We start from the raw sequence: 24,665 nt of genomic DNA, 5'->3' as shown, positions 1-24,665 counted from the left end.
ATTTAGTTCTCATGCAATTGTAAGCATGCTATGCACCTTAGCTCCTCCACTTAGAATGCACTCTATCTATCTATCTATCTATCTATCTATCTATCTATCTATCTATCTATCTATCTATCTATCTATCTATCTATCTATCTATCTATCTATCTATCTATCTATCTATCTATCTATCTATCTATCTATCTATCTATCTATCTATCTATCTATCTATCTATCTATCATATTTATATACCGCCCTCCCCGGGGGCTCAGGTGCATAGCATGAGGGAGTGCTTCCTTTAAAAGAAAATAACAATGCCAATTCTCTTAGATGGGTCAATTTTCTCTGTATAGGGAATATTTTTGTCTGAATGAGAAAGTCTGAATGTGACCTAAAGTCTGATATGGTATGGGCCAGCTCTAAGTTGGTCACTTCAGAGAAAATGAGGTCTACATGTTACAAAGAACATGGGGCTGACCGAAAAAGGAATCCTCTACCAAATTCATTGCAATTCCTCACTCATATTGCCCCAGGTCCTGATGATGTTCTATGTTGTTGTTGTTAGGTGCGAAGTCGTGTCCGACCCATTACAACCCCATGGTCAACGATCCTCTAGGCCTTCCTGTCCTCGACCATTCCCCGGAATCCATTTAATCTCGCACCGACTGCTTCAGTGACTCCATCCAGCCACCTCATTCTTTGTTGTCCCCTTCTTCTTTTGCCCTCGATGGCTCCCAGCATTAGGCTCTTCTCCAGGGAGTCCTTCCTTCTCAATGTTCTATGTGCCCCCCACTTTACACCATTGGCCTTTCTCAATTTTTTTACCATTGAGAAACCCCTGAAACATTCTTCAGCCTTTGAGTAAACCCAGAAGTGGTGCAATCATGCAGAACATGGTTGGAAAGCTGTATGCATGCCTACCCTTTTCCACCTTCTCCAGGCCCATCATTGGCCATTTTTGTGAGGGGAGGGGGTCAACATTATATATGGTCATATCACCCAATAAATCTTTAGCCAATTTAAAAAATATATAAAAATTAATTCCCAACCATTTGGGAAACCTTTCCAAGGTCATCAAGAAACCCCAGGGTTTCCTGAAACCCTGGTTGAGAAAGCCTGCTCTAGCTAGTAGACAGTAGGAAGAAAGAACACAACACAGGGCTGCCATGGGGGGGGGGAGCAGTTCCATCTCCTTTTCAATGTGTCATTCTGTTTGAGCACTGAAAAAGATGTGCAGCCTTATGAGTTCACGAAAAGTCTAAAACCAAGAATGAAATCTGTAACTGTCAAAACATTACACTAGCTTTCAAACTCACCAGAACTCTTATTCATGCTGGATTTTAACATTTTAAAATAAGGGCAGTAAGCAGCTTCTTCAGGCCATGGTTTTAAGGTCTGGTTGTGCATGCATCATTTTCTGCATTCTGCAGGGGGTTGGACTAGATGACCCTGGAGGCTCCTGCCAACTATGATTCTATGAGGGATGCAAGTGGGCAATTGGCTTAGCTTGATTGCATATATTTTGTTCTTGCTTTTGCAGTGAGCACTGAAGGCCATTGGAGCAACTTCTGCTGTCCTTAGGAGCTCTCCAAGGTCTCAAAGAGCCTGAATTTGACTAGCTGTGTGTAACTTGCTCTGATGTTTGAGGCTTGTTCACTTTACCTGATTACAGATAATTGTTGTGGGCTGTCTTCTGCTTCAGGCTTCACCTTGTGAAGATAATGAAGAAAAACTTAAAAATTAGATTTGAGTCAGGGATGTTCCTGACAATGTGAAGCACTTGAGAGGTAGGCTCCTAAAGAAGATAAATTGGCAAATTAATGCATCTATTTATCAAGCAGTTGTTATCAACTGTAATAGATGCTGCACCACCATTTGAAGGTGAAAGCCAAAGTAGCTGCAAAGAACCAGCAGTTCCAGAGGGCCTTGTTCCTGAAAGTTATCTCTCAAGGTAGAAGTGAGATACGCTGACAGTTTATCTAGCATGCTGTTTAGAGTATTTGGTTTAGGATCCATAGGGTTATTATGAGGAAGATAAAGCTATATAGGCTGCCCTGAGTTTTTTGAATGAAACAGGATAAAAATGTTCTAGACATATGAGTTCCTGTGGCCTCCTTTTTGTATTCTAAATAGATTCAGCAAAATTATAATGTGGGAATTAAATTGCAATTTGGCTCAAACAACAAGACTAAAGGGCATTCTCTGCCACAAAAACACATCAACTGCCAGAATTCAGGGCAGCTCAGGGCCTTGATGGTGACTTACAAGTGAATGTTGACCTTTAGGGCAGCAGTAATACAGATTTCTGTGTAAGTCATCTTGCTCCTCAAAGTTACTCATTTTGAGTGGAAAGGCACCCAACAGTTATAATATGATGTCTGAGAAGTCAAAGATGGAGATGTCACATTTGGAGGAATTCTTCTCTTCCTGTTTGTTGATATGCAACTATGAGAGTTGCTGAAAGAATATAAGAAGAGCCCTGCTGGGTCAGACCCATGATCCATTTAGTCCAGTGCACTGTTTCATGCAATGGCAACTCAGTTGCCTTGGAGGACCAGCAAACAGGGCACAGAGGGCAAGGACTCCTACTACTGGTATTCAGTCTTTGAACATGTAGGTTACTGTTAGTCATCATTGTTAGTACACACTGATGGATCTCTCCTCCATGATTCTGTCAACCCCACTTTATTTATTTACGTAATTACCTTTATACTCCACCTTTCCTTGTGCTTCAAAGCAGATTATAATAAAAGTAAAAAAAAACATTTATAGTTAAAACAAAAATAACAACCCCAAAATGTCTCCCTCATCACTAAAAGATGCTTATCTTAAGGTCTCCACAGCCCATTGCACAGAGCAGGAAACATGGCAGAAAAGGTTTGGGGTCTGGTTGATGCCTGATGGGCCACCCTAAGAGGTAGGATTGCCAGCAAATGGCTGCCTGAAAACCAGATTTGGCACACAGGGACTTGTGGAAGAAGAGCTGGTTTTTATACCCCACTTTTCATTACCTGGAGGAGTCTCAAAATGGCTTACCATCACCTACCCTTCCTCCCTCGACCACAGATAACCTGTGAGGTAGGTGAGACTGAGAGTGCTCTGAGAGAACAGGAGAAAAATAGCACCGTGACTGAACTTGGAAAAAGACTGAGTGAAACCACTGAAAGGCTACCTGTTTAATGCCAGCTTCATGTTCAAGCCAGTGAATAAAAATTGAATGGTCAGCTGCGTCAAAGGCTACCAAAAGACCAAACAGGGAAGATTGCCCCATATCCAGCTTTCAGCAAAGGTCATCCACCAATGCAACTAAAGCTGTCTTGGTACCAAATCGAGGCTTGAAACCAGACTGAAATGGGTCAAGGACAGATGTGTTGGCCAGGAAATGCTGAAGCCTCTCTATCACTTTCCCTAGGAAAATGCAAACTGGAGACTGGCCTATAACTGGTCACTTCATCCCTAGCAGATCAATCCCTAGCAGCAGGACATAGATGTCCAAGGCCATCCTCTGGTGTTGCCTCCTGGTTCTGGGATTCAGAGAACTGGAGCTTTCCTTTGGTCACCGTGTTTAGTAGCCACTGATAGACCTATTCTCCATGAACTTACCCAATTTCCTTTTAAAGTTATCTATGTCTGTGGCCATCACTACATCCTCTAGCAGATAATTCCACATTTTAATAACTTGTTTTGTAAAGAAGTATTTCCTTTAATCCATCCTGAATATACTGCCCATCAGCTTCATTCTAGTATTTTGGAAGAAGTAGAAAACGTTATCTTTGTCAACTCTCTCCATCCTATGCATAATTTTATAAACCTCTATCCTGTTCCTTCCCTTAGTTGTCTCTGCCATTAGGGAAACAAAGTCATAGGTGCTGATATCTGCAGTCTGGTATTCAAGAAGGACTTCACAGTTACAAGACACTTTGGCCCAGGTATGCAAAGCCATTGCATCCAAAACCCAGAGAGAGAAAAGCACCATTTGAACCTGGCACGTCTCCTGCTCCCACACGGCTTTGGAAAGAGATTTTCCTTTCCTGAGTCAAGCTGTGGACTAAATGTTTTCCTAAACTTTGACTGGAATTTGGTAGGGCTAAATAGAACTGCTTTACCAAGCTCAGTTTGGCCTGCAGGCTGCCAGCTGGCCAACCCTAGGCTAAAGGAAGCCGGGAGGTCTCCTCCAACTCAGAGCAAGTCCAGTGATCCAAATCATCTGAATGCCTCTTTTAAAATAATTATTCCATTTTAATGTGTCTGAGCAAGTTTGGCTTTCGTGGACCATTTGTCACAGTGTTTTCCAGTTCCACACCACAGGAAGAAAAGTGCTTGTCTTAACTGAAGGATGAAATAACTCCAGGGGTTTTTAAAATTCTGAAATCCTCATTATCTCCATCAGCACCCTGTGCTTGGGGCTATGGGAACAGGAAAGCGAACAAGCACAAATTAGATGAAGCCAATGAAGAAGAAGCAGCAGCAGCAGCAAAAAAAAAAGCACATTGGATAACAGCGGTCCAGCGAGAGGCAGTGCGATTGCAGACAGCTGGTGGGGCACAGTGACTCTGCTGAACAAAAAAGGAGCATCTGTTTGCACAACCCCTTCCTGAGGCCCATGCGCAAAATCAGGAGTAATGAGACACATAATGCATTAGTGCCAAAGGGAATCATACGCAGAGGAAGCAGGGACAAGATTTTTTTTTAACCTCCTCCTCACTCTGTTCCATCCAACGACAGCAGAAAAGCTTGGAGGGGGGGATTTAATATTTAAGAGCATTTATGTAACTGGTGGGAAAATGGTAAAAAGAAGTACTTCTGGCCATCTCCCAGTGAGAATTGATGATGCAGTGGTTTAAAGGGACAGCTGCAGCACATGCAGCATCTAAGACAGGGGTAGTCAGACTGTGGCCCTCCAGATGTCCATGGACTACAATTCCCAGGAGCCCCCTGCCAGCGTTCGCTGGCAGGGGGCTCCTGGGAATTGTAGTCCATGGACATCTGGAGGGCCACAGTCTGACTACCCCTGATCTAAGAGAAAAGCATCATGTATCAGGCATTTGGAAAAAAGCAAGAAGGGGGGTGGCAAGAAGACAATTAGATAGGATAGTGAGGACTGCACCTTCTCTTCTGTTAAGTATCATTCTTTGTGTGTCTCCAGATTGCTACTCTTAGGGTAATTTCCTCTTTCCATATTTTGTCTTACCTTCTCTCTCAGCTAGCGGTGATGTTAAGAACCCCGCCCCCTTTCCTATGACATATATTAGTTCCTAAATAAACCTTTACTCTTTAATCAGATTGTGCACATTGCTGTGCCAACAACGGGATCAAGTGAGAGAAGAGTCTATGAATTAAGAACATAAGAAGAGCCCTGTGGTTCATCTAATCCAGCATCTTGTATTACACAGTGGCCAATAGCAGGCCATAGAGGCGGAGGCCTTCCCCTTATGCTGCCTCCTGGCTCTGATATTCAGAGATTTAGGGCCCCTGGGCAGTTTCAAGACTGCTTATTTCTGTGGCTATCATAATATCCTCTGCCAGCAAATTCCACATTTTAACCACTCTCTGTGTAAAGAAGTATTTCCTTTTGTCTGTCTTGAGTTGTCATTCATCCCTGGAGTTACAGGTCAACCTTAGGCAAGGTGTTCTCTCTCAGCCCCCACAGTGAGAACAATCACCTCCTTCATTCCACCTTGCTGAATGCCTGCAAAGTGCCTCTAGTCCAGTTTCTGACTTCCACCTCTGGTCCCATAAACACGTGAAGCTGACCAATACAGAGTCAGGCCATTGGTCTGTCAAGACTATCACTCCCCACTTGGACTGACAGAGATGTCCAGGTTCTCAGCTCCCTCACCTGATCTTTTTGGCAAGGGACAGTGAGGACTCCACCTGGGACCTTTTGCATAACAATCAGACTGACATAACCAAGGCCACTCTGGCTGCATTTAGATCTCCTGATGAACTGCAGCTAGATTATACCAGTCTAATGAAAGAATAATTAGCTCAGTAGTGCAACAAAATGCTACAACTCCCAGTTAGCTTAGGGTCAGTGGTTTTGCTTCTCTGCACCTGTGACTCTGTGCCCTGGGAGAGGTGCTATGGAACCAGTGCAGCTCTAAAATGTTACTCCTTTCTAAAGCCATTGAAGGAAATGGGCTTAGAAGGCTGCATCTCTGCTTTTGATGACATTGTTAAGACAAGTACCAGGGCCCCTCTGATGAGAACGTGGAATTGCCTGCAAAGGAAGCCAAGGCAGCTGGCACAGTAGGGGAAGAAGGGCCAGTTGTTTCAACTGCTGCTAATCAGCACTTGGCTCAGCCAGGAACAAGTAGCAAGGCTTCTGATAAACTTACAGCCTCTGAAACAGTCTGATGCTGTCAACAGAAGCTTTATAAGATAGATGCAAAGCAGCACACCTACAAAGCTGGCACTGTGTGGCTGATTATGAAAGTTCCAGAAGCCTTCCCATCCAATCTGCAGGACTGATTTAAGGCTTGGCTGGAAAGGATGCCACATGGGAACAATTTGTGCTGCTCCTGAGATAACCTGCTTTCACTCCTTGCTTCTGAATCTCCCAAAGACCCCGACTGGTAAATATGACCTTACCTTGGTTTCTCCTTGGTGTAAAGAACCGTGGTTATTTACATGGTTCTGACTTTGGGCTTGCTCTCTGGACTCTCCTGGCTCTGGTTAAGGACCCTGCTAATGGACATTCCTTTCAGTGCAGCCCCTGGTTGCAAGAACTGTATTCCAGCAGAATCTATGCTTAAGCAACTGTTACAACTCAAGGCCTCTCTCCTGATCCAGCATTGTATTGCAGCACCAGCATGCCAGGTCCCACTGGCCAGCACACCAAGTTTCCTGCACCGAGCCCTAACAATCAACTGGAGATACTACAAGCCAACTTTCACAAGCTGCAATGCCACTTGGTTACAAACCCTGGTTTATGACTGTCTTGCTAAGAATAGTTAGTAGGGTGGCCAAGCAGTAGGAGGTCACACTAAACTGGGCAGCTTCTCATCTGTGTTTTAGAAAGGTGATAACCAAATGCAGCCCTGGAAAACAGAAGTTTTGGTCCTGGTTCTACTCATTGCACAAAGCACCTTTGGATGCTTCCCCTGCATAGAACTCTAGGGACAGTTATGGGATGTCTGAGTGCTTGCAAAATGGAAGGGAAGCATCACATTGGTCAATAATGATCATTCAGTTAAGGAATTGCTGCTTCTAGAAGAAGAAGAAGAGTTGGTTCTTATATGCTGCTTTTCCCTACCCGAAGGAGGCTCAAAGTGGCTTACAATGTCCTTCCCTTTTCCTCCCCCCACAACAGACACCCTGTGGGATGGGTGAGGCTGAGAGAGCCCTGGTATTCCTGCTCGTTCAGAACAGTTTTATCAGTGCCCTGGTGAGCCCAAGGTCACCCAGCTGGTTGCATGTGGGGGAGCGCAGAATCGAACCCGCCATGCCAGATTAGAAGTCCGCACTCCTAACCACTACACCAAACTGGCTCTCTTTCTCTCTTTCTACCACTTTCTCTCTGATCAATCAAACTTGGAAATGAGACACTGGAGTGTAAAAAGATCACTTGCAAAACAGCTTTTTATCATTTCATGGTGGAGAATTAATCCACAGATTTAGATCTAATTTGGGGGTCCAGCTGTCTTTCAAAACAACAATTTACAAACCAAACCAAATCCCTAATGTGACACAACATCCTTCCACGGAAAGGCCTGGGAGAGAAGAGTGAAAAACCCTCCCTCAGCAACCGTGCCTATATTGGGCTGCTAATTATTTTCTTAATGAAAAGAAATTCTACTCCTGAATCCCTTGCATCATGTCTAGCTTGGCCCTCAGACTTGTTCCCTGCCTCACTTGCAGGTGTGTCTTCTCAGCAATTATGCAATTCAGGATTAAGTCACCTCAGCAAGGACTAGCATCTTGAAGTTAGCAGAGAGCAACTGATAAGAAACAGGGTGTTACCATCTATCATTGTTGTTGTTACCATCTATTTAGACTTGATTGAGAATGCCAGGAGGTTCTAGACTTTAAACAGCTAACATCGAATTTTCAATCAGAAACCATTTGACTGTTATTTTAATTGTTATTTTAACAATTTGAACCAAATTTAATTACTAATCTGTATTAGATTACATGTTGTACATCATCCAGAGCTGGGCTACCAGGATAGGCGGTATAAAAATCTAATAAATACATAATTTAACAGAAGAGTTCTGAAACATTTGCAAATGAACAACAGTCCAAAGAAAAGAATACAAGAAAGTAGATGAACAGTGAGCGCTTTATACTGAAAGCCTGTTTACCTGCTGTGCAGAAATGTTTTAGTTGTCTAGCTTTCATTGCATCGCAAATGACTGATTCCAAATTGTTTCTCGCTAGTTAAGATAAACACACAACATGCCATATAATATATACACACCCAGGGCTGCATTTTGAAACTGCTGTGGGCTGGTCTATAGCAGGACTGTACTGGGACCTGAGAGACCAACATAATCAGAGATGGGGCTAATTCTGCAAATTAGATAATCAAAATTAATTTCTTCCATACAGTGTGTCTTCAGAGCTCACAGCATCAGGGGTCTAAATATAAACCATGTCTGTGATTAAAGAGGTTCTTGAAGACTAGGAAAAGGCTGGGCAAATTTGACATTTGTATACAAGGAAACTGAGAACGATTACGAAGACCGTCATTTTGCATTTGTGTGCAATGTTGTTCCCCTCTCTTTAACCAGATGCTCCTCATCAAGCAGAGACCGAAGGCTCAGATGGGAGGGGGAATGGCACCACTGCAGAAAGAGGCAGCCTTTTGATATGCAGAAGGAAGAAGAAGAAGAAGAGTTGGTTCTTATATGCCGCTTTTCTCTACCCGAAGGAGGCTCAAAGCGGCTTACAGTCGCCTTCCCTTCCCTCTCCCTACAACAGACACCCTGTGAGGTGGGTGAGGCTGAGAGAGCCCTGATATCACTGCTCGGTCAGAACAGCTTTATCAGCACCATAGCAAGCCCAAGGTCACCCAGATGGCTGCATGTGTGGGAGCACAGATTCAAACCCAACTTGCCAGATTAGAAGTCCGCACTCCTACTACCACACCAAACTGGCCAGGAATCTGAGTCAACCCTCTAAACCTGGGATACAGATCTGTTTCCTGACTCGGAACTGGGCCACCCTAGAACTCACTATGGCATCTCATGTTCTACCCCCAGGAGAAATCCACAAGGGCAAGACTCACCCCAACCCCATCAGAGGACTTGTTGCTGTAGCTAGATGTAGCAGCTTTAAGAACTAAGAACCCCGCCCTTGGTGAGGTACAGGTTGCATATCCACCTCCTTGCAAGGGTCTTTAAGGCCTCAGTTCACCCTCAAGCTCCAGCTCTAAGAACGTTGTCTTGACTGACTCCGGGACCCTGGCCTTAAGCAGGAAACTCAAGTTAATTCCGCATCAGTGGCGCCACTCCAGGCTGCCGGTGGTGTGCAGCCGTGGAGCTGCATACTGTGCAGCTTTCTATGTCCCCATGGGGGACTCATTTCTGTGGGCACCTCATCTGCTACTGAAATGTGTCCCCCTGGGGGACGCAGCCACAGCACACAGGTTCCACCATGTGGGAAGCGGCAGGGTTTTAAAATATTTTTTTAAGCCCCGGTGTGCTTCGTGGTGCTGCAAAGCTGACTGGGGCATTGTTTGCCCCTTCCCAGCCTTTGGAGGGTGGGGAGGTACACACAGGCCTACCGTGGGACAGGCCCTGTTGGCTCCTGCAGTGCAAAAAGGGAACAGATTCTCCTGCATTCCCGTAGTGTGTGTCAAATGAGGGGCCAATCCGTGGCAGGCCCTGGAGGGGGCTGGAATGGCAGCGACATCATGTGTACGACTAGCCCTGTATCCATACTGATGCCGCCCCAGCCTTTTCTGCCTGTGCGGAATTGGCTTCAGTCATCATCTTTCTTGTAAAGTTCCAAACACTTCAGCCTTTCATTGTATGGAAGTTTGTAGAAGCCATTCATCATCCTGGTTGTCCATTCTGGCACCTTTCCCAGAACTCTGACATGCTTTCCATGATCGTACACCTAGGTACTCTTTTTACCTGTTCTATCCACTTCTGTTCTGTGCACACAATGTCAAAGTACTAGCTTTAGTCCTGCCCATAAACGATCCTCCTTTGACCTCTCCATTCAGTTTACCTCCATCCATGTCAACTTTCTTTTCAGAGGTTTTCTCTGCTTGTACCAGTGTTTGCCCCTAAAGGTGAGTTGCAATGCAAACCCAACTCATTACTGAATACTAAATGCAGATCTATGGTTCTGGTCTTAATGTGGGTAGAGGATCCATAGCATCTTGTATAGGAGACCTTCAGTGAAATGGGTCTCAATAAGGAAAAACCAAGTACGCCACACACACACACAAATAAAGAGAGAAAGAAAGAGAAAGAGGGAGGACGTTTCACTTCCACAGTACATGTCCATTTTTTTTCTCACTGGCATGCAGAATATATACTCTGCAATGCCTAAAAGGGCTTGCAAAACACTTCTCTTCCACCAGGCATTTGGTTGGGACTCAGGATCATTTCTCTAACATCTATATGGGCTCCCACCCAGACTATTTGCCCCCATCTTGAGCCAGGCCACACTGTAGAATACCATGAAATGTACACCTGATCCGTTAGGGCATGATTTTGGGACAAAGCTGATGAGGTGGTAGGAAATGCTGTAATGTTTTTAATGGTTTTGAATTTGACTATTTTTATCTATTGCCGTAAGCTGCCCTGAGACCACTTGGAGAGGGGTGGCCAAAAAAATCACTTAAATAATAAATGAAACCCAGGAAAAGCAGAGGGAGGGGGAAGGTGTGGAGCGCACACACAGCACTTGAAGTAAATCCCTATCGATTTGATTTAAGTGAAAATCAAAAGTAAGCTGTGTGCACATGATAGGCCAATAAATAAAGTGACAGTGATGATGCTTAGACTTCTGTATCTTGGAGCCACATACCAAACTCCACGGAGTGTGTAAGTGACAAACTCAGCATAGACACTGCTTTGGCCTACCTAGGACACAGGATTGTTGAACAGCACTGGCACACAGAAAGAAGGAGAAGAATAGAAACCCTGGAGGAACTGAAAAATCTGTATCCAGACACTCCCTCCAAGTCACTTAATCTCCTTGTTAAAGCCCTCATCTTAAAAGATTTCCTAACAAATGAGACACGCAGAGCCTGTGGGTGTATGGGAAGGATGTTCATTAACTAATTGCAATTGCATGCTGTCTGAAGTGATCTAGAACCATTTGTCCTGCCAAGAGCTGTTCCTGGAACCTGTATTTATAATATAGAAGAAGGAAGAAAAGGTTGGTTTTTTATACCCCGCTTTTCACTGCCCAATGGAGTCTCAGAGCGGCTTACAATCGCTTTCCCTTCCTCTCCCCACAACAGACACCCTGGGAGGGAGGGGAGGCTGAGAGAGCTCTGACAGGACTGCTCAGGTAGAACAGCACTGTCAGGGCTGTGATGAGCCCAAGGTCACCCAGTTGGCTGCATGTGGAAGAGGAGTTGGCTGCATGTGGAAGAGGAGCGGGGAATCAAACCCAGCTCTCCAGATTAGAAACTGCTACTCTTAATCACTACACCACACTGACATATGCCTCTCAAGCAGCGTTTATCTGGCTGGGGGCCACTGTGGCACATTTGGAGCACTAGATGAAGAATGTGTCCTGAAACTCAGTGTGCAACCAGAAGAGATGAAGATCATGCATCATGCCTATCTATACAATGCAAATTGTAGGATTGTCCTTGCAGCTATGTGGGTGGCAGAGTAGAAGAGGATAAACCCTTTTGTTCAGGTAACTGCAACTGACAATTGGTCTGCATTTTAAAGGGAATGTATAATCCTTCCCCACTTGTGGTGCAGGGTGTTAAGGCAGCTGACATGCTGTCTAAAGCTCTGACCATGAGGCTGGGAGTTCGATCCCAGCAGCCAGCTCAAGGTTGACTCAGCCTTTCATCCTTCCGAGGTGAATTTACCGAGGTTGGTAAAATGAGTACCCAGCTTGCTGGGGGGTAAAATGGTAATGACTGGGGAAGGGAATGACAAACCACCCTGTATTGAGTCTGCCAAGAAAACGTTACAGTGCGTTACCCCAAGGGTCAGATATGACTCGATGCTTGTACAGGGGATACCTTTACCTTTTTACCTATAATCCTTCCCCACCCCCAAAGCCAAAAAGAAATCAGGTAACCTTGTTTCATTTAACAAAAAGGAGTGGGGTTGAAAGATTGCATCTCCAAGGCAAATCGAGGCTGAAGGAATACCTTATGGGTGGACATAGACCTAACATTTGTCTCCTCTGCTTTTACCCCCAATGGATGATGTTGGTCCAGTCACTCTCTCAGCCTAGATTGTTGTAGGTAAAATGGAAGAAAGGAAAGCTGTCATATACCATCCTGAGCTCCTTGAGACAAAACAGGATAGAAAATGTAACAGACAGTTTTCCCGATGCTGTTATTTTCACGCACCTCCTTGAGTGTGGATGGGAAGGTGGTCTCTTGCAGGTAGAACTCTGTCACACACTGGAACGTAATGGTGAGGATGACACCCAAACAGCCCAGGTGTACACGGGCAGCTTGGAGAAGTTCAGAATTCATGGATTCGGAGCACTCCAGGATTTCCCCAGAAGCTGTCAACAATGTCAAAGCTGCTACCTGCCATGGGAAGACAGAAGGAAAGCAAACACCTTTGAGTCTAGGAGTAAGTCAAACCATTATATTTTACAATTATGTTTTTCCTTGAAGTTCAGCTGTGAGATGTTTGGAACGTGTGTGCCCATAGCTTGCAGTATCTGCTAGTGGGCAATTGTGGATAAAATGCAATAATGAAGATATAGCACCTTGGAATTTCAGTAAGACTTCAGGCCCAATATTTTACCATGCAGCTGTTTGGCATACATGGGAGCCTCTGGATCTCTTGATGTTTAATCACTGGTATCTGGATGAGTGGCAGCTAGGGTTGGCAGTTTCCTGCTGCCACCCAGCAAGAGGTTTATGGGGCATGATATGCAATAAGCATTGTGTTGATGCCACAGAATCACTTCAAGCATGACTGCAGAAGTGGTGTCATTGTGTTGCTGCAACATTCTAAGATTCATAGAGTTGGAAGGGACCTCCTGGGTCATCTAGTCCAATCCCCCACTGAAACACTGTGGTTTTCCCATAGAGTTTGTGGGGATCCTAGAGCATCATCCTAAAGGAATGAAATTACTTCCAGGTTTGTGCCAGAAGAAATGTTGTGGCATTGACATGATGCCTGCCTCCCCCTCAATTACCTTGCAGTTTCTCAATTTAACAGCAGAGGCCTGTTATGCACAGGTGTTTTCCCTTGCTTTCATCACGTATGCCCATCAAGTTTTCGTCATTCTGCATTGATTTTCTTCCCTTCAGCACTTAGTTCTCTTTCTGGTTGCTGTTTCTCAAGGTTTTCTGAGAATGCTTTTGTGCCAATTTCCCCCTTGTTTCTCTTCCAAGATGAAGGTAATTCAAAAGCCTGCAGATTCCCTTGGATTCTCCCTGCCCCCACACACCCTTTTGCTGGTCTCAAAGGTCTCTTTCTGCCCACATTGAGGTAGTTCTTCCCACTTGGCACCTTCTACCATCCCCCTCTATATTGATGTACAGACTCTATTTTCCCATTACTTTTAAACTTAATTTGTTTTTGCAAGCAGTATAAGTCCAGTGATATGAGGCTATTGCTAGTCTCTGACTGCTGAATGAAAAAAAATAAAAGATAGGGGAAAGTTTTAAAGGAGCTGTGCGAGGTTTAGTACCCTGTTGGTATTGACTTATTTGTTGAATTTGTATGCCACTGCTCCTGGCCAGCCAACTTAAAAGGGAGATCAGAGAGGAGACAAGCAGCAGCATTCCCAGAGGCAAAAAGAAGAAGAAAGATTTTCAGTGCTGCATGCAGACAACATAAAGTGGAGAGGGAAACTGCCAGGGTAGAATGAAAATGACATAAAAGAAATATATACAGAGAGAGACTGGGATGGGAAGCCTAAAGATCTGAAAACATATTTCCCTTATCTAGTGAACAAAGTTCCATTGACTGGGATTTCAACCCAGTGGAGATGTGAGGTAAAATCATTGTTCCATACACAAAGCTTGTATCTGTGTAAACCTGCAAAAAGGTTGTATTCTGCCAATGACAGAAATGAATATGTGAACCTGCCCACAGTCTGACATTGCTCTTATCTGTTTCTGCTCCCATGATGGTGTGGCACAACAGAGGTGGTTCAGTTCACATGTTAATCCTCATATTTCACTGCTGATTCTCACATGTCCTGCTGTTGCTGTTGTCAGCTGTTCATTTGTGTCTAACTCTTGGCAATCCCATGGCACAGCTGTCGCTATACTCCCCAATCCCGCACCACCTCCCTCTGGCCGGTGTTCATTTAGACCGTGTCTAACCACCATGTTTTTTGTCGGCCTGGTTTCCTTTTTCCACTGACCAATCCTAGAATAATAGCTTTCTCCATTGAGTTGGATCACATGATATGGCCAAAGTATGTGAGCCAGAGTTTCATGATTCACATGTACTATTGTATCCTAATTTTTAATAAGGTAAAGGTAAAGGTATCCCCTGTGCAAGCACCGGGTCATGTCTGACCATTGGGGTCAGCATTTTATTGGCAGACTCAATACAGGGTAGTTTGCCATTCCCTTCCCCAGTCATTATCATTTACCCCCCAGCAAGCTGGATACTCATTTTACCGACCTTGTAAGGATGGAAGCCCCCTTCAAGGATCGCTGCCTTGTTGTGGCAAGGGGGCTTGCGTAGTTCAGTGAAGCTATGAGCTATACCGTGCAGGGCCACCCAAGACGGACAGGTCATAGCTGAGAGCTCTGACAAAAGGTGATCCACTGTAGAAGGAAATGGCAAACCACTCCAGTATCTTTGCCATGAAAACTCTATGGACAGTTCCAATAGGCAAAACGATATGACGCTGGAAGATGAGCCCCTCAGGTCGGAAGGTGTCCAATATGCTACTGGGGATGAGCAGACGGCTAGTACGAGTAGCGCCAGAATGAATGAAGCGACTGGGCCAAAGCCGAAAGGACGCTCAGTTGTGGAAGTAACTGGTGGCGAAAAGACAGTCCGATGCTGTAAAGATTTTTATTCCATAGGAACCTGGAACGTCAGATCCATGAATCAAGGTAAGCTGGACATGGTCAAACAAGAAATGACAAGACTGAACATCGACATTTTAGGAATCAGTGAACTAAAATGGACAGGAATGGGTGAATTTAATTCAGATGACCATCAGGTATACTACTGTGGACAAGAATCTCGCAGAAGAAATGGAGTAGCCTTCATAATCAATAAGAGAGTAGGAAAAGCAGTCTTGGGATACAATTCCCAAATTGACAGAATGATCTCAGTTCGAATCCAAGGCAAACCATTCAACATCACAGTGATCCAGGTCTATGCCCCAACCACTGCTGCTGAAGAGGATGAAGTTGATCAGTTCTATGAAGCCCTACAACACCTTCTAGAAGCAACGCCAAAAAATGATGTACTTATCATCATGGGGGATTGGAATGCTAAAGTAGGAAGCCAAAAGATAACCGGGATAACAGGCAAGTTTGGCCTTGGAGTACAAAATGAAGCAGGGCACAGGCTGGTAGAATTTTGTCAAGAGAATACAATGGTCATAGCAAACACTCTTTTCCAACAACCCAAGAGACGACTCTACACATGGACATCACCAGACGGTCAACACAGAAATCAGATTGACTATGTGCTCTGCAGCCAAAGATGGAAAAGTTCTATCCAGTCAATAAAAACAAGACCAGGAGCTGATTGTGGTTCAGATCATGAGCTTCTTGTTGCAAAATTTAGGCTTAAATTGAAGAAAGTAGGGAAAAGCACTAGGCCACTCAGGTATGAACTAAATCATAGTTTATGAATACACAGTAGAGGTGACAAATAGATTTAAGGAATTAGATCTGATAGACAGAGTGCCTGAAGAACTATGGACGGAGGTTCGCAACATTGTACAAGAGGTAGCAACTAAAACCATCCCAAAGAAAAAGAAATGCAAGAAATCAAAATGGCTGTCTCAGGAAGCTTTACAAATAGCTAAGGAGAGAAGGGAAGTGAAAGGCAAGGGAGAAAGAGAAAGATACACCCAATTGAATGCAGAATTCCAGAGAAAAGCTAGAAGAGATAAGAATGCCTTCTTAAATGAACAGTGCAAACAAATAGAAGAAAACAATAGAATGGGGAGGACCAGAGATCTTTTCAAGAAAATTGGAGATATGAAGAGAACGTTTCATGCAAAGTTGGGTATGATAAGGGACCAAAATGGTAGGGACCTCACAGAAGCAGAAGAGATTAAACAAAGGTGGCAGAATTATACAGAACTATACAAGAGCGAGCTTAACATCCCTGATGACCACAGTGGGGTAGTTACTGACCTGGAGCCAGACATCCTGGAATGTGAAGTCAAATGGGCCTTAGGAAGTCTGAGCAACAATAAAGCTAGTGGTGGTGACAGCATTCCAGTTGAACTATTCAAAATCTTAAAGGTAAAAGTGCTACACTCAATATGCCAGCAAATTTGGAAAACTCAACAATGGCCACAGGATTGGAAAAGGTCAGTTTACATTCCAATCCCAAAGAAGGGCAATGCCAAAGAATGTTCAAACTACCGCACCATTGCACTAATTTCTCATGCTAGCAAGGTTATGCTCAAAATCCTACAAGCTAGGCTCCAGCAATATGTGGACCGAGAACTCCCAGAAGTACAGGCAGGATTTCGAAGAGGCAGAGGAACTAGAGATCAAATTGCCAACATACGCTGGATCATGGAGAAAGCTAGGGAGTACCAGAAGAACGTCTACTTCTGCTTCATTGACTATGCTAAAGCCTTTGATTGTGTGGAGCACAACAAATTGTGGCAAGTTCTTAAGGAGATGGGAATACCAGAGCATCTTATTTGTCTCTTCAGAAATTTATATGCAGGTCAAGAAGCAACAGTGAGAACTGAACATGGAATCACTGACTGGTTCAAAATTGAGAAAGGAGTTCGGCAAGGCTGTATACTGTTGCCTTGCCTTTTTAACTTGTATGCAGAGCACATCATGAGAAATGCGGGATTAGAGGAGTCACAAATTGGGATCAAGATTGCAGGAAGAAATATCAACAACCTCAGATATGCAGATGATACCACTCTAATGGCAGAAAGTGAAGAGGAACTAAAGAGCCTCTTGATGCGGGTGAAGGAGGAGAGTGCAAAAGTTGGCTTGAAACTCAACATCAAGAAAACAAAGATCATGGCATCCGGCCCTCTCATTTCCTGGCAAATAGATGGGGAAGAAATGGAGATAGTGACAGATTTTATTTTCCTGGGCTCCAAGATCACTGCAGATGGGGACTGCAGCAAAGAAATTAAAAGACGCTTGCTCCTGGGGAGGAAAGCTATGGCAAATCTAGACAGCATCCTAAAAAGCAGAGACATCACCCTGCCAACAAAAGTGCGTTTAGTCAAGGCTATGGTATTCCCAGTTGCAATGTATGGCTGCGAGAGTTGGACCATAAGGAAGGCCGAGCGTCAAAGAATTGAGGCTTTTGAACTCTGGTGCTGGAGAAGACTCTTGCGAGTCCCTTGGACTGCAAGGCGAACAAACCGGTCAGTCCTAGAGGAGATCAACCCTGACTGCTCTTTAGAAGGCCAGATCCTGAAGATTAAACTCAAATACTTTGGCTACCTCATGAGAAGGAAGGACTCCCTGGAGAAGAGCCTAATGCTGGGAGCGATCGAGGGCAAAAGAAGAAGGGGACGACAGAGAGTGAGGTGGCTGGATGGAGTCACTGAAGCAGTAGGTGCAAACTTAAATGGACTCCGGGGAATGGTAGAGGACAGGAAGGCCTGGAGGATCATTGTCCATGGGGTCGCGATGGGTCGGACACGACTTCGCACATAACAACAACAAGGATGGAAGGCTGAGTCAACCTTGAGCCGGAATTCACTATGCACAGCAGTCTACAATATGTTTGCAGACTTGGGAAATAAGGAGGGAGGATAAAGGGAAAGATCATAAAAGCAACAAGGAGTGCAATGCAGAATACTTTTCAGGCTGCATTTCGAGGCAGTAAGCTTACCATTGAATTCAATGAGTTTACTTTGGGGGACTGGGCATGAAGAACTTATGCTTAACTGCCTTGCATAGAAATCAGTGGGATTTAAAACTGCTAATTTGGTCCAAATTGGTCCTTGGATTATACTTGATATTGAAAGATGGAATGGAGTAAAAATAAGGGCATCTGTTCCCTTGCATATTCGCATACCATCTTTCTCAGTGCTGATGAATTCTCCTGCAGATGACAGCATACAGAAGCCAGGGCAAGCTCTGGAGTTTTTAAAACAATACATTAAAAATAATAAATTGCCTTCACTTGTTCTTAGTGTCAGGCAATTGAATCTAATTATCTATATTATTCTGAGAAACCATCCCATTCTCTACGTGTTTCAAGACTGAATTGGGCTATCAATGTGACTTGGAAGGCGGAAAAAGCAACAGAGGAAACACAGAGAGTGATTAAAAGGTGGAACTCACTGCCAGAGGATATAATGATGGCCACTTTAAAAGGGGATTAGATAAATTCATGGAGGTCAGACCAGACTGACCAGGGATTCTAGTTTTTTTGGGGAAGGGCATCATCTGGACATGGAACTGGGGGTCACTGTGGATGAGCTGGTCATTGTGAATTTGTAGGGGAGTTGGATTAGACGACCCTGGAAGCACCCTCCAGCTCTATGATTCTGTGCTTCTAGGTCTCTCAGTGTCTACTAGCCATGGTGACTAAAGGAAACACCCACATTCCCAGGCATTAAACCTCTGTAACACTGTCAGGAGTCTACATCAGGGGAAGGTTTAGCCTCAATACCTTATTGTTGACCCTCCAGAAAAACTGGTTGCTGGATGTTGAACTAGATGAGTGAGGATGCTGGACCAGATGAACCACGGGTCCAATCCAACAGGGCTCATCTTACGTTCAAATGCTCTTAAATGGCAGCATTACGAGAAAGGAAATAGTCACTCAAAGTAAGGGGGAATTAGTTTGGTTTCATTTGATCCATATTGAAAGTGAAGTGTATTTAGTGAAGCCGTGCTCTGAATTGGTAAGCTGATTTTTTTTTCTTTTTGGTTCAATTCATACTTCAGTTCAACAAAGCCTTCAAATTATGGTTCATATTCTGTTCCAGCTGAGGAATATACGAGGTGTCGGCATGGGTGTTCTTCCCATTTCTTTCACAATCTGCAGACCCCAATCTCACAACTAAGTCTGGGAGGTGGATGAGTGGACATGATCCAGAAAGCTGGCTGAAACCCTGGTTGAGAAAGCCTGGTATAGAAGAAAGGCAGGGTCACATGTGAAATAAATATACTGGGGAATGCTAAATGTAGTGGTTTGTGATGGGTAGCGTATGCATCTGATGAAATGGTGACCCCTGCTCTTTGGGAGCTTACGCTAGATAAAATTTTGTTAGCTTGTAATTTGGTTATGGTTCCTTTCGGCTTTCCTACAACAGAATTTGTTTATACCTCGCCTTTCTCCCCAAGGAGGACCCCAAGTGGTTTATACCATTTTGTCCTCCCTTTTAGATAGGTTGAGTGGGGGTAACTGGACCAAGGTCACTGAGCAAGCTCCCATGGCAAAGTGGGGATTTAAACCTGGGTCTCCCCAATCATAGTCCAAAACTCTAGAGCAGGGGTAGTCCAACTGCGGCCCTCCAAATGTCCGTGGACTACAATTCCCAGGAGCAAATGCTGGCAGGGGCTCCTGGGAATTGTAGTCCACGGACATCTGGAGGGCCGCAGTTTGACTACCCCTGCTCTAGACCATACTTTCTCTGATACTAATATGGTCACCTCTCTGGGAAATGCTGGGTGGGTTACATTTCTTTTGCCAATCCTTTGTGTGAATCTGGACAATATTTCTCTTTTCAGATTCATATTCAGATATCTTTATTGGCATAAGATTTGATCTAGATAAAACAAGATTTAAACCAGAAACAAATTCCGGGCATAGACATATGGACAGCAGTAATAAAACCTTATGTAGTACAGCCAATCTGCAGCAGAGTTAGATTGGTTCTCGAGATGATTGATAGAATTTTTACAGCACATATACTAACATTTCTCTTTTCATATTCAGCAACAACCTAGAGCTCAACCTTAGGACTCAAATTGCTCCGTGTTTGAAATGCTCCAGTCATCTCTTTCATGCTCTTGTTTGCTTACAGAACTGTCTCCAGCAGGTGACGCCAGCAGGCTAAATTTCACCCCAACCCTTCCACTGAAGCTGCAACCCAAATCTCTTCCCCGTCTCCATACCCCCCTGCTCACCTTCTATACATCCTCCTGCCTGTTTGAATAAAAATTACTTTAAACTTTCCTGACTGTTACGTTTGGAGGCTCAAGGTGAAGCCGTGTTCGTTTGAGTGAATTCCTCCAGAACCATTTCAGCTCCAGCTGTTGCTTTTTCAGTTTGGGAAGGGGAGAAAGCGAAAACATAAATGGGACAGGGAAGAATTCAGAGCGGGACGACCTTGAACAAGGTGCTCAGCCTTTATTTCTTGCCTCCCCCACAGGTAATTTTCTAAGGTCAACGAGGTGCAGACTAGAAAACAAGCTCGAGGGAAATCACACAGAAAAGCAATAGAAACTGGCCTATCACTCTGCAAAGTTTGCAGCTGTGGTTCCTGTCATTTCCTTATGTAGCTATTTATTGTTCTGCTTGCGTGGCATAGACAGTTGTTCGTCTCCACAAAACGGAGACGCAAGGCAGGTAATGCAGTGTCATTGCCCCAGCCCTCCACTTAACTGAAGCTGACTCTGCTTAGTGTAAAGTCTTGCAGGATTATAGCTTACCTTTAACTTGTCAAGGACCTTCCTGCCTCCCCCACCAAGACTCATTTGGGCCCTTAAACAAGGCAGCCAGCTTTGGCTTGGGCAGCTCCTGGAGTTTGGGGTTCATTGTCTGAGCAGGACAGAGTTTTGGGAGAGAGCTCAGCTGGAATGTGAGGTCACTCTAGGACTTGCTCCAAGACTCTGTGGTACACCATACATGCTTCCCTCGTAAGCTGCCATTTTCTCCAGAGAAAATCAGTCTTTCAGCTCAGTTGTAATCCTGGGAGAACACACCTTGCACTTGGTAGCCCTACCTATAATAATAATAATTCATAGTGCAGTACGGCTGGTCACTGGTGCCATTTTACAGACATTTCAGCATCTTGTTTCCAACAGTGGCCCGCTAGATACTTCCAGGATGCCTGCAGGCAGAGCATAAAAGCAAGAGCACTCCTCCATTGGCTGTCTCCAGCTCTTGGTCACCAGATATAGCTGAGGAAGTCCGTGGCTGAGCATCTGCTTTGCATGCAGAAAGCCCCAGGTTCAATCTCTAACAGTTCCTGCGAAAGACTCTGGCAGTAAGTGAGGCAGAAGACCTCTGTCTCAGACCCTGGAGACCCCCTGGCCATCTGAATAGACAATACTGACTTGATGGGCCAAGGGTCTAATTTACTGTTAGGCAACTGAATGTTTTCTGTGTGAGTTCATAGAGAAGTTTCCAGGTTCAGTCCCCAGCTTTTTAAGGTAAAAGGTCTCAAGGTGGCCAGTGCTGGGGAAAGAGCATATTCAGCTTGAGACTCTGAAAGGCCAGCCAGAAGCAACAATATAGATCTAGATCAGTGATTCCCAAAGTGGGTGCTACCGCCCCCTGGTGAGTGCTGCAGCGATCCAGGGGGGCGGCGATTGGCCACAGGTGCATTTGGGGGCGATGAATAACTATAAAAATAAAAAAAATTAATTCCCAGGGGGCGCTGAGTAATATTTTTTCTGGAAAGGGGGTGGTAGGCCAGATAAGTTTGGGAACCACTGGTCTAGATGGACCAATATTGAGCTAGATGGACCAATGGCATTGGGTGAAGGAGCTTACTATGTTCGAAGGTATGGTACCTCTGAACATGGAGGTTCCATTTAGTTATAGAGGCTAAACAATTTTCAGCAGTATTTGAGGCAAGGTAGTAATAGGCGTCTAAGGCTGTTTTTGCATTCACAATCAAATCCAGTCCCCCACCCAGGCTTGCCTCCTACACAAGTGTGTACTGAAAAATGAACTTCTAAGAGAGGGGTGCCCAACCTTTCTGAGCCTATGGGTACTTTGGGGATTCTGACATAGAGTGGTGGTCACAGCTATGAAGGCGGCATCAAACAGCAGATCTGGAAAACGTACAACAGGGGACAGCCGAAATGATGGAGTTAGAGCACCTTTCATGGAAGGAAAGGTTTGAGAGCCCGTGATTTTTCTGTTTCAGCGGAAGTCAGCTAAGGAGAGAATGTAATATTTTGATGAATTATTCATAGGGTGGAGAAAGCAGATAGCAAGAGCTCTGGCTCTCCCATCACTGTAGAACTCAGGGGTGCTCAGTGAAGCTGATGAGCAATTGAGTCAGGACAACCAAAATGAAATACAGGAGAATCTCGCACTTGGTTATCTAGACTGCTCATCCTAAGAACTGCTGCCACTGAACAGGCAACATTGGGCTACACCCAATAATGGTTGGAGTGTAATGTTATTTGACAGCAGGGTCACAGCTTGGTGGTAGAGCATCTGCTTTGAAAGCCAGTTTGGTGTAGTGGTTAGGAGTGCGGACTTCTAATCTGGCGAGCCGGGTTCAATTCTGCACTCCCCCAAATGCAGCCAGCTGGGTGACTTGGGCTCACCACGGTACTGATAAAAGCTGTTCTGACCGGGCAATGATATCAGGGCTCTCTCAGCCTCACCTACCCCACTGGGTGTCTGTTGTGGGGAGAGGAAAGGGAAGGCAACTGTAAGCCGCTTTGAGCCTCCTTCGGGTAGAGAAAAGTGACGTATAAGAACCAACTCTTCTTCTTCTTTTTCTTCACACACAGAGGGTCCCAGGTTAAATCCCTGCTGCCTCCAGTTAAAAAATATCAAGAAGAGTTGGTTTTTATACCCCACTTCTCACTACCCAAAGGAGTCTCAGAGCAGTTTATAACTGCCTTCCTTTCCTCTCCCCACAGCAGACACCCTGAGAGGTAGATGGGGCTGACTGAACTGCTCTGTGAGAACTGTTCTAACCAGACTGTGACTAGCCCAAGGTCACCCAGCTGGCTGTATGTGGAGGGACAAGGGAATCAAACCTGACTCTCCAGATTCGAGGACGCTGCTCTTAACCACTGCACCATACTGGCTCTCAAGGGAGTAGATGATGAGATTATAGTTTTCTGCAGGAGACTGTGGTGAACCTCTGCAAAGGGTGAAGACTGACCTTCATAGACCACTGGCCTGTCTCAGAATAAGGAAGTCTCACATGTCCATGTGCTGAAGGACCAGTTCAAAGGGAAAGAGGGAAGTGATGGTTCTGTTCTGCTTAGTGAGAATCGAGACATTCTTGTGGGCCCAGGGGCAAGCCCAAGAACAGAATGGCAGCCTGCCCTTCCCACCGTCACTCCCTTTTCTTAGGATTTTCCCTGCAAAGTTATTTCACAGGCTTGTTTTTGACAGCTGCTCATGAATTTTAAGTAATGTCGATTCCCGAAAGGAGAACTGCTGGCTCCTTTGTCTCTCTATCGATCTCCCGCCCCCTTTTATTAGCCTTCTTTCTTTCTCTCACTCTCTCTTTTTTTTACTGCCTCCTGTTGTCATTTCTTTTAATTTGCTGAATTTTGCAGGGAGGGGGGGATCTATCAATCGTGTTGAAAGCCAGATAAATCCATTTTGCAGCCGCAATCCCAGCCGTGAAGAGCAATTCATTTTGCAAACAGTCCAGGAGAGGATATTAATGACATCATAAATAATTTCAAGGGAGGGAGAGGCAGTTCTGTGTTGCTCCAAAGCATGAAGCCCCCAACACCCACAGGCAAAAGCCCACAGGGAAACATGACAGCTAAGGAGGCTCCTGCCCCATTCAGAAGAAGAGTGGGATTTTATACTCCGCCTCCCCCTATCCCAGCCTCTCTCAATAGAGGTTTCATGAAACCTCAATGGCCCCGGAAGAATTTCAACAATTGGGTGAGAATTAGTTAATTTTTGATTTTTTAAAAATGGGATGATATAACCATATATGGCTATGTCGACCCACACTCCTTTCCAAAATGGCCAATGATGGGCCTGGAGGGGGTGGAAAGGGGGAAAGGCAATGGTCATAAAAATTCTTGCTGGCCGAGGTTCATACATGGGAGCGACTGGAGCCCAAGGAGGTTACTCTAATTTTAAGTTAAACTGCACTGCGGGTGGTGGTTGCAGGGCATGATTGAGTGTTCCCAGACCAGCAGAGAAGGCCTCTGGGCTATTTCTGGCACTGGGGGGCTGGGGCAATGGAGTATGATGTCACATCTGGTAGGGATGTCTGGGTGATGTCACTTCTGGTGACATGTGACTTCCAAAGGTGTGGCAGGGAGGTGTGGCCTGCTGACATCACTTTTGGGGTTTCTCAAAGCCTGAAGAATGTTTCAGAGGTTTCTCAATGGTAAAAAGTTTGAGAAAAGCTGCCCTACCCTAAAGAGTCTCAGAGCGGCTTCCAATTGCCTTCCCTGCCTCTCTCCACAACAGACACCTTGTGAGTCAGATGGGTCTGAGAGAATTCTGAGAGGTCATTCAGCAATGCAATG

At 44.9% G+C, this 24,665-nt stretch overlaps 1 protein-coding gene across 4 annotated transcripts in view; it reads right to left on the bottom strand.

The window, feature by feature from the left end:
• Positions 1 to 24,665, bottom strand: part of LOC143834692 (L-gulonolactone oxidase-like) — a 60,871-nt gene that overhangs the window by 21,789 nt on the left and 14,417 nt on the right. For 3 of the 4 annotated variants that reach the window (XR_013229876.1, XM_077331377.1, XM_077331372.1), the window contains exon 6: positions 12,486 to 12,671. The exons of the other annotated variant lie outside the window; for it this stretch is intronic. Coding sequence is in view for 2 of the 3 variants with exons in the window: in XM_077331377.1 (XP_077187492.1) it covers positions 12,486 to 12,671 (186 nt within the window). In the remaining variant the exon portion in view is untranslated. The remainder of the gene's footprint in view (positions 1 to 12,485; positions 12,672 to 24,665) is intronic. 4 annotated transcript variants of the gene reach the window in all.

The sequence above is a fragment of the Paroedura picta genome, chromosome 1 (assembly GCF_049243985.1).
Source record: "Paroedura picta isolate Pp20150507F chromosome 1, Ppicta_v3.0, whole genome shotgun sequence".
Lineage (NCBI taxonomy): Eukaryota > Metazoa > Chordata > Lepidosauria > Squamata > Gekkonidae > Paroedura > Paroedura picta.
Note: the sequence above shows the minus strand (reverse complement) of the source record. Positions and strands in the feature narration are given on the sequence as shown.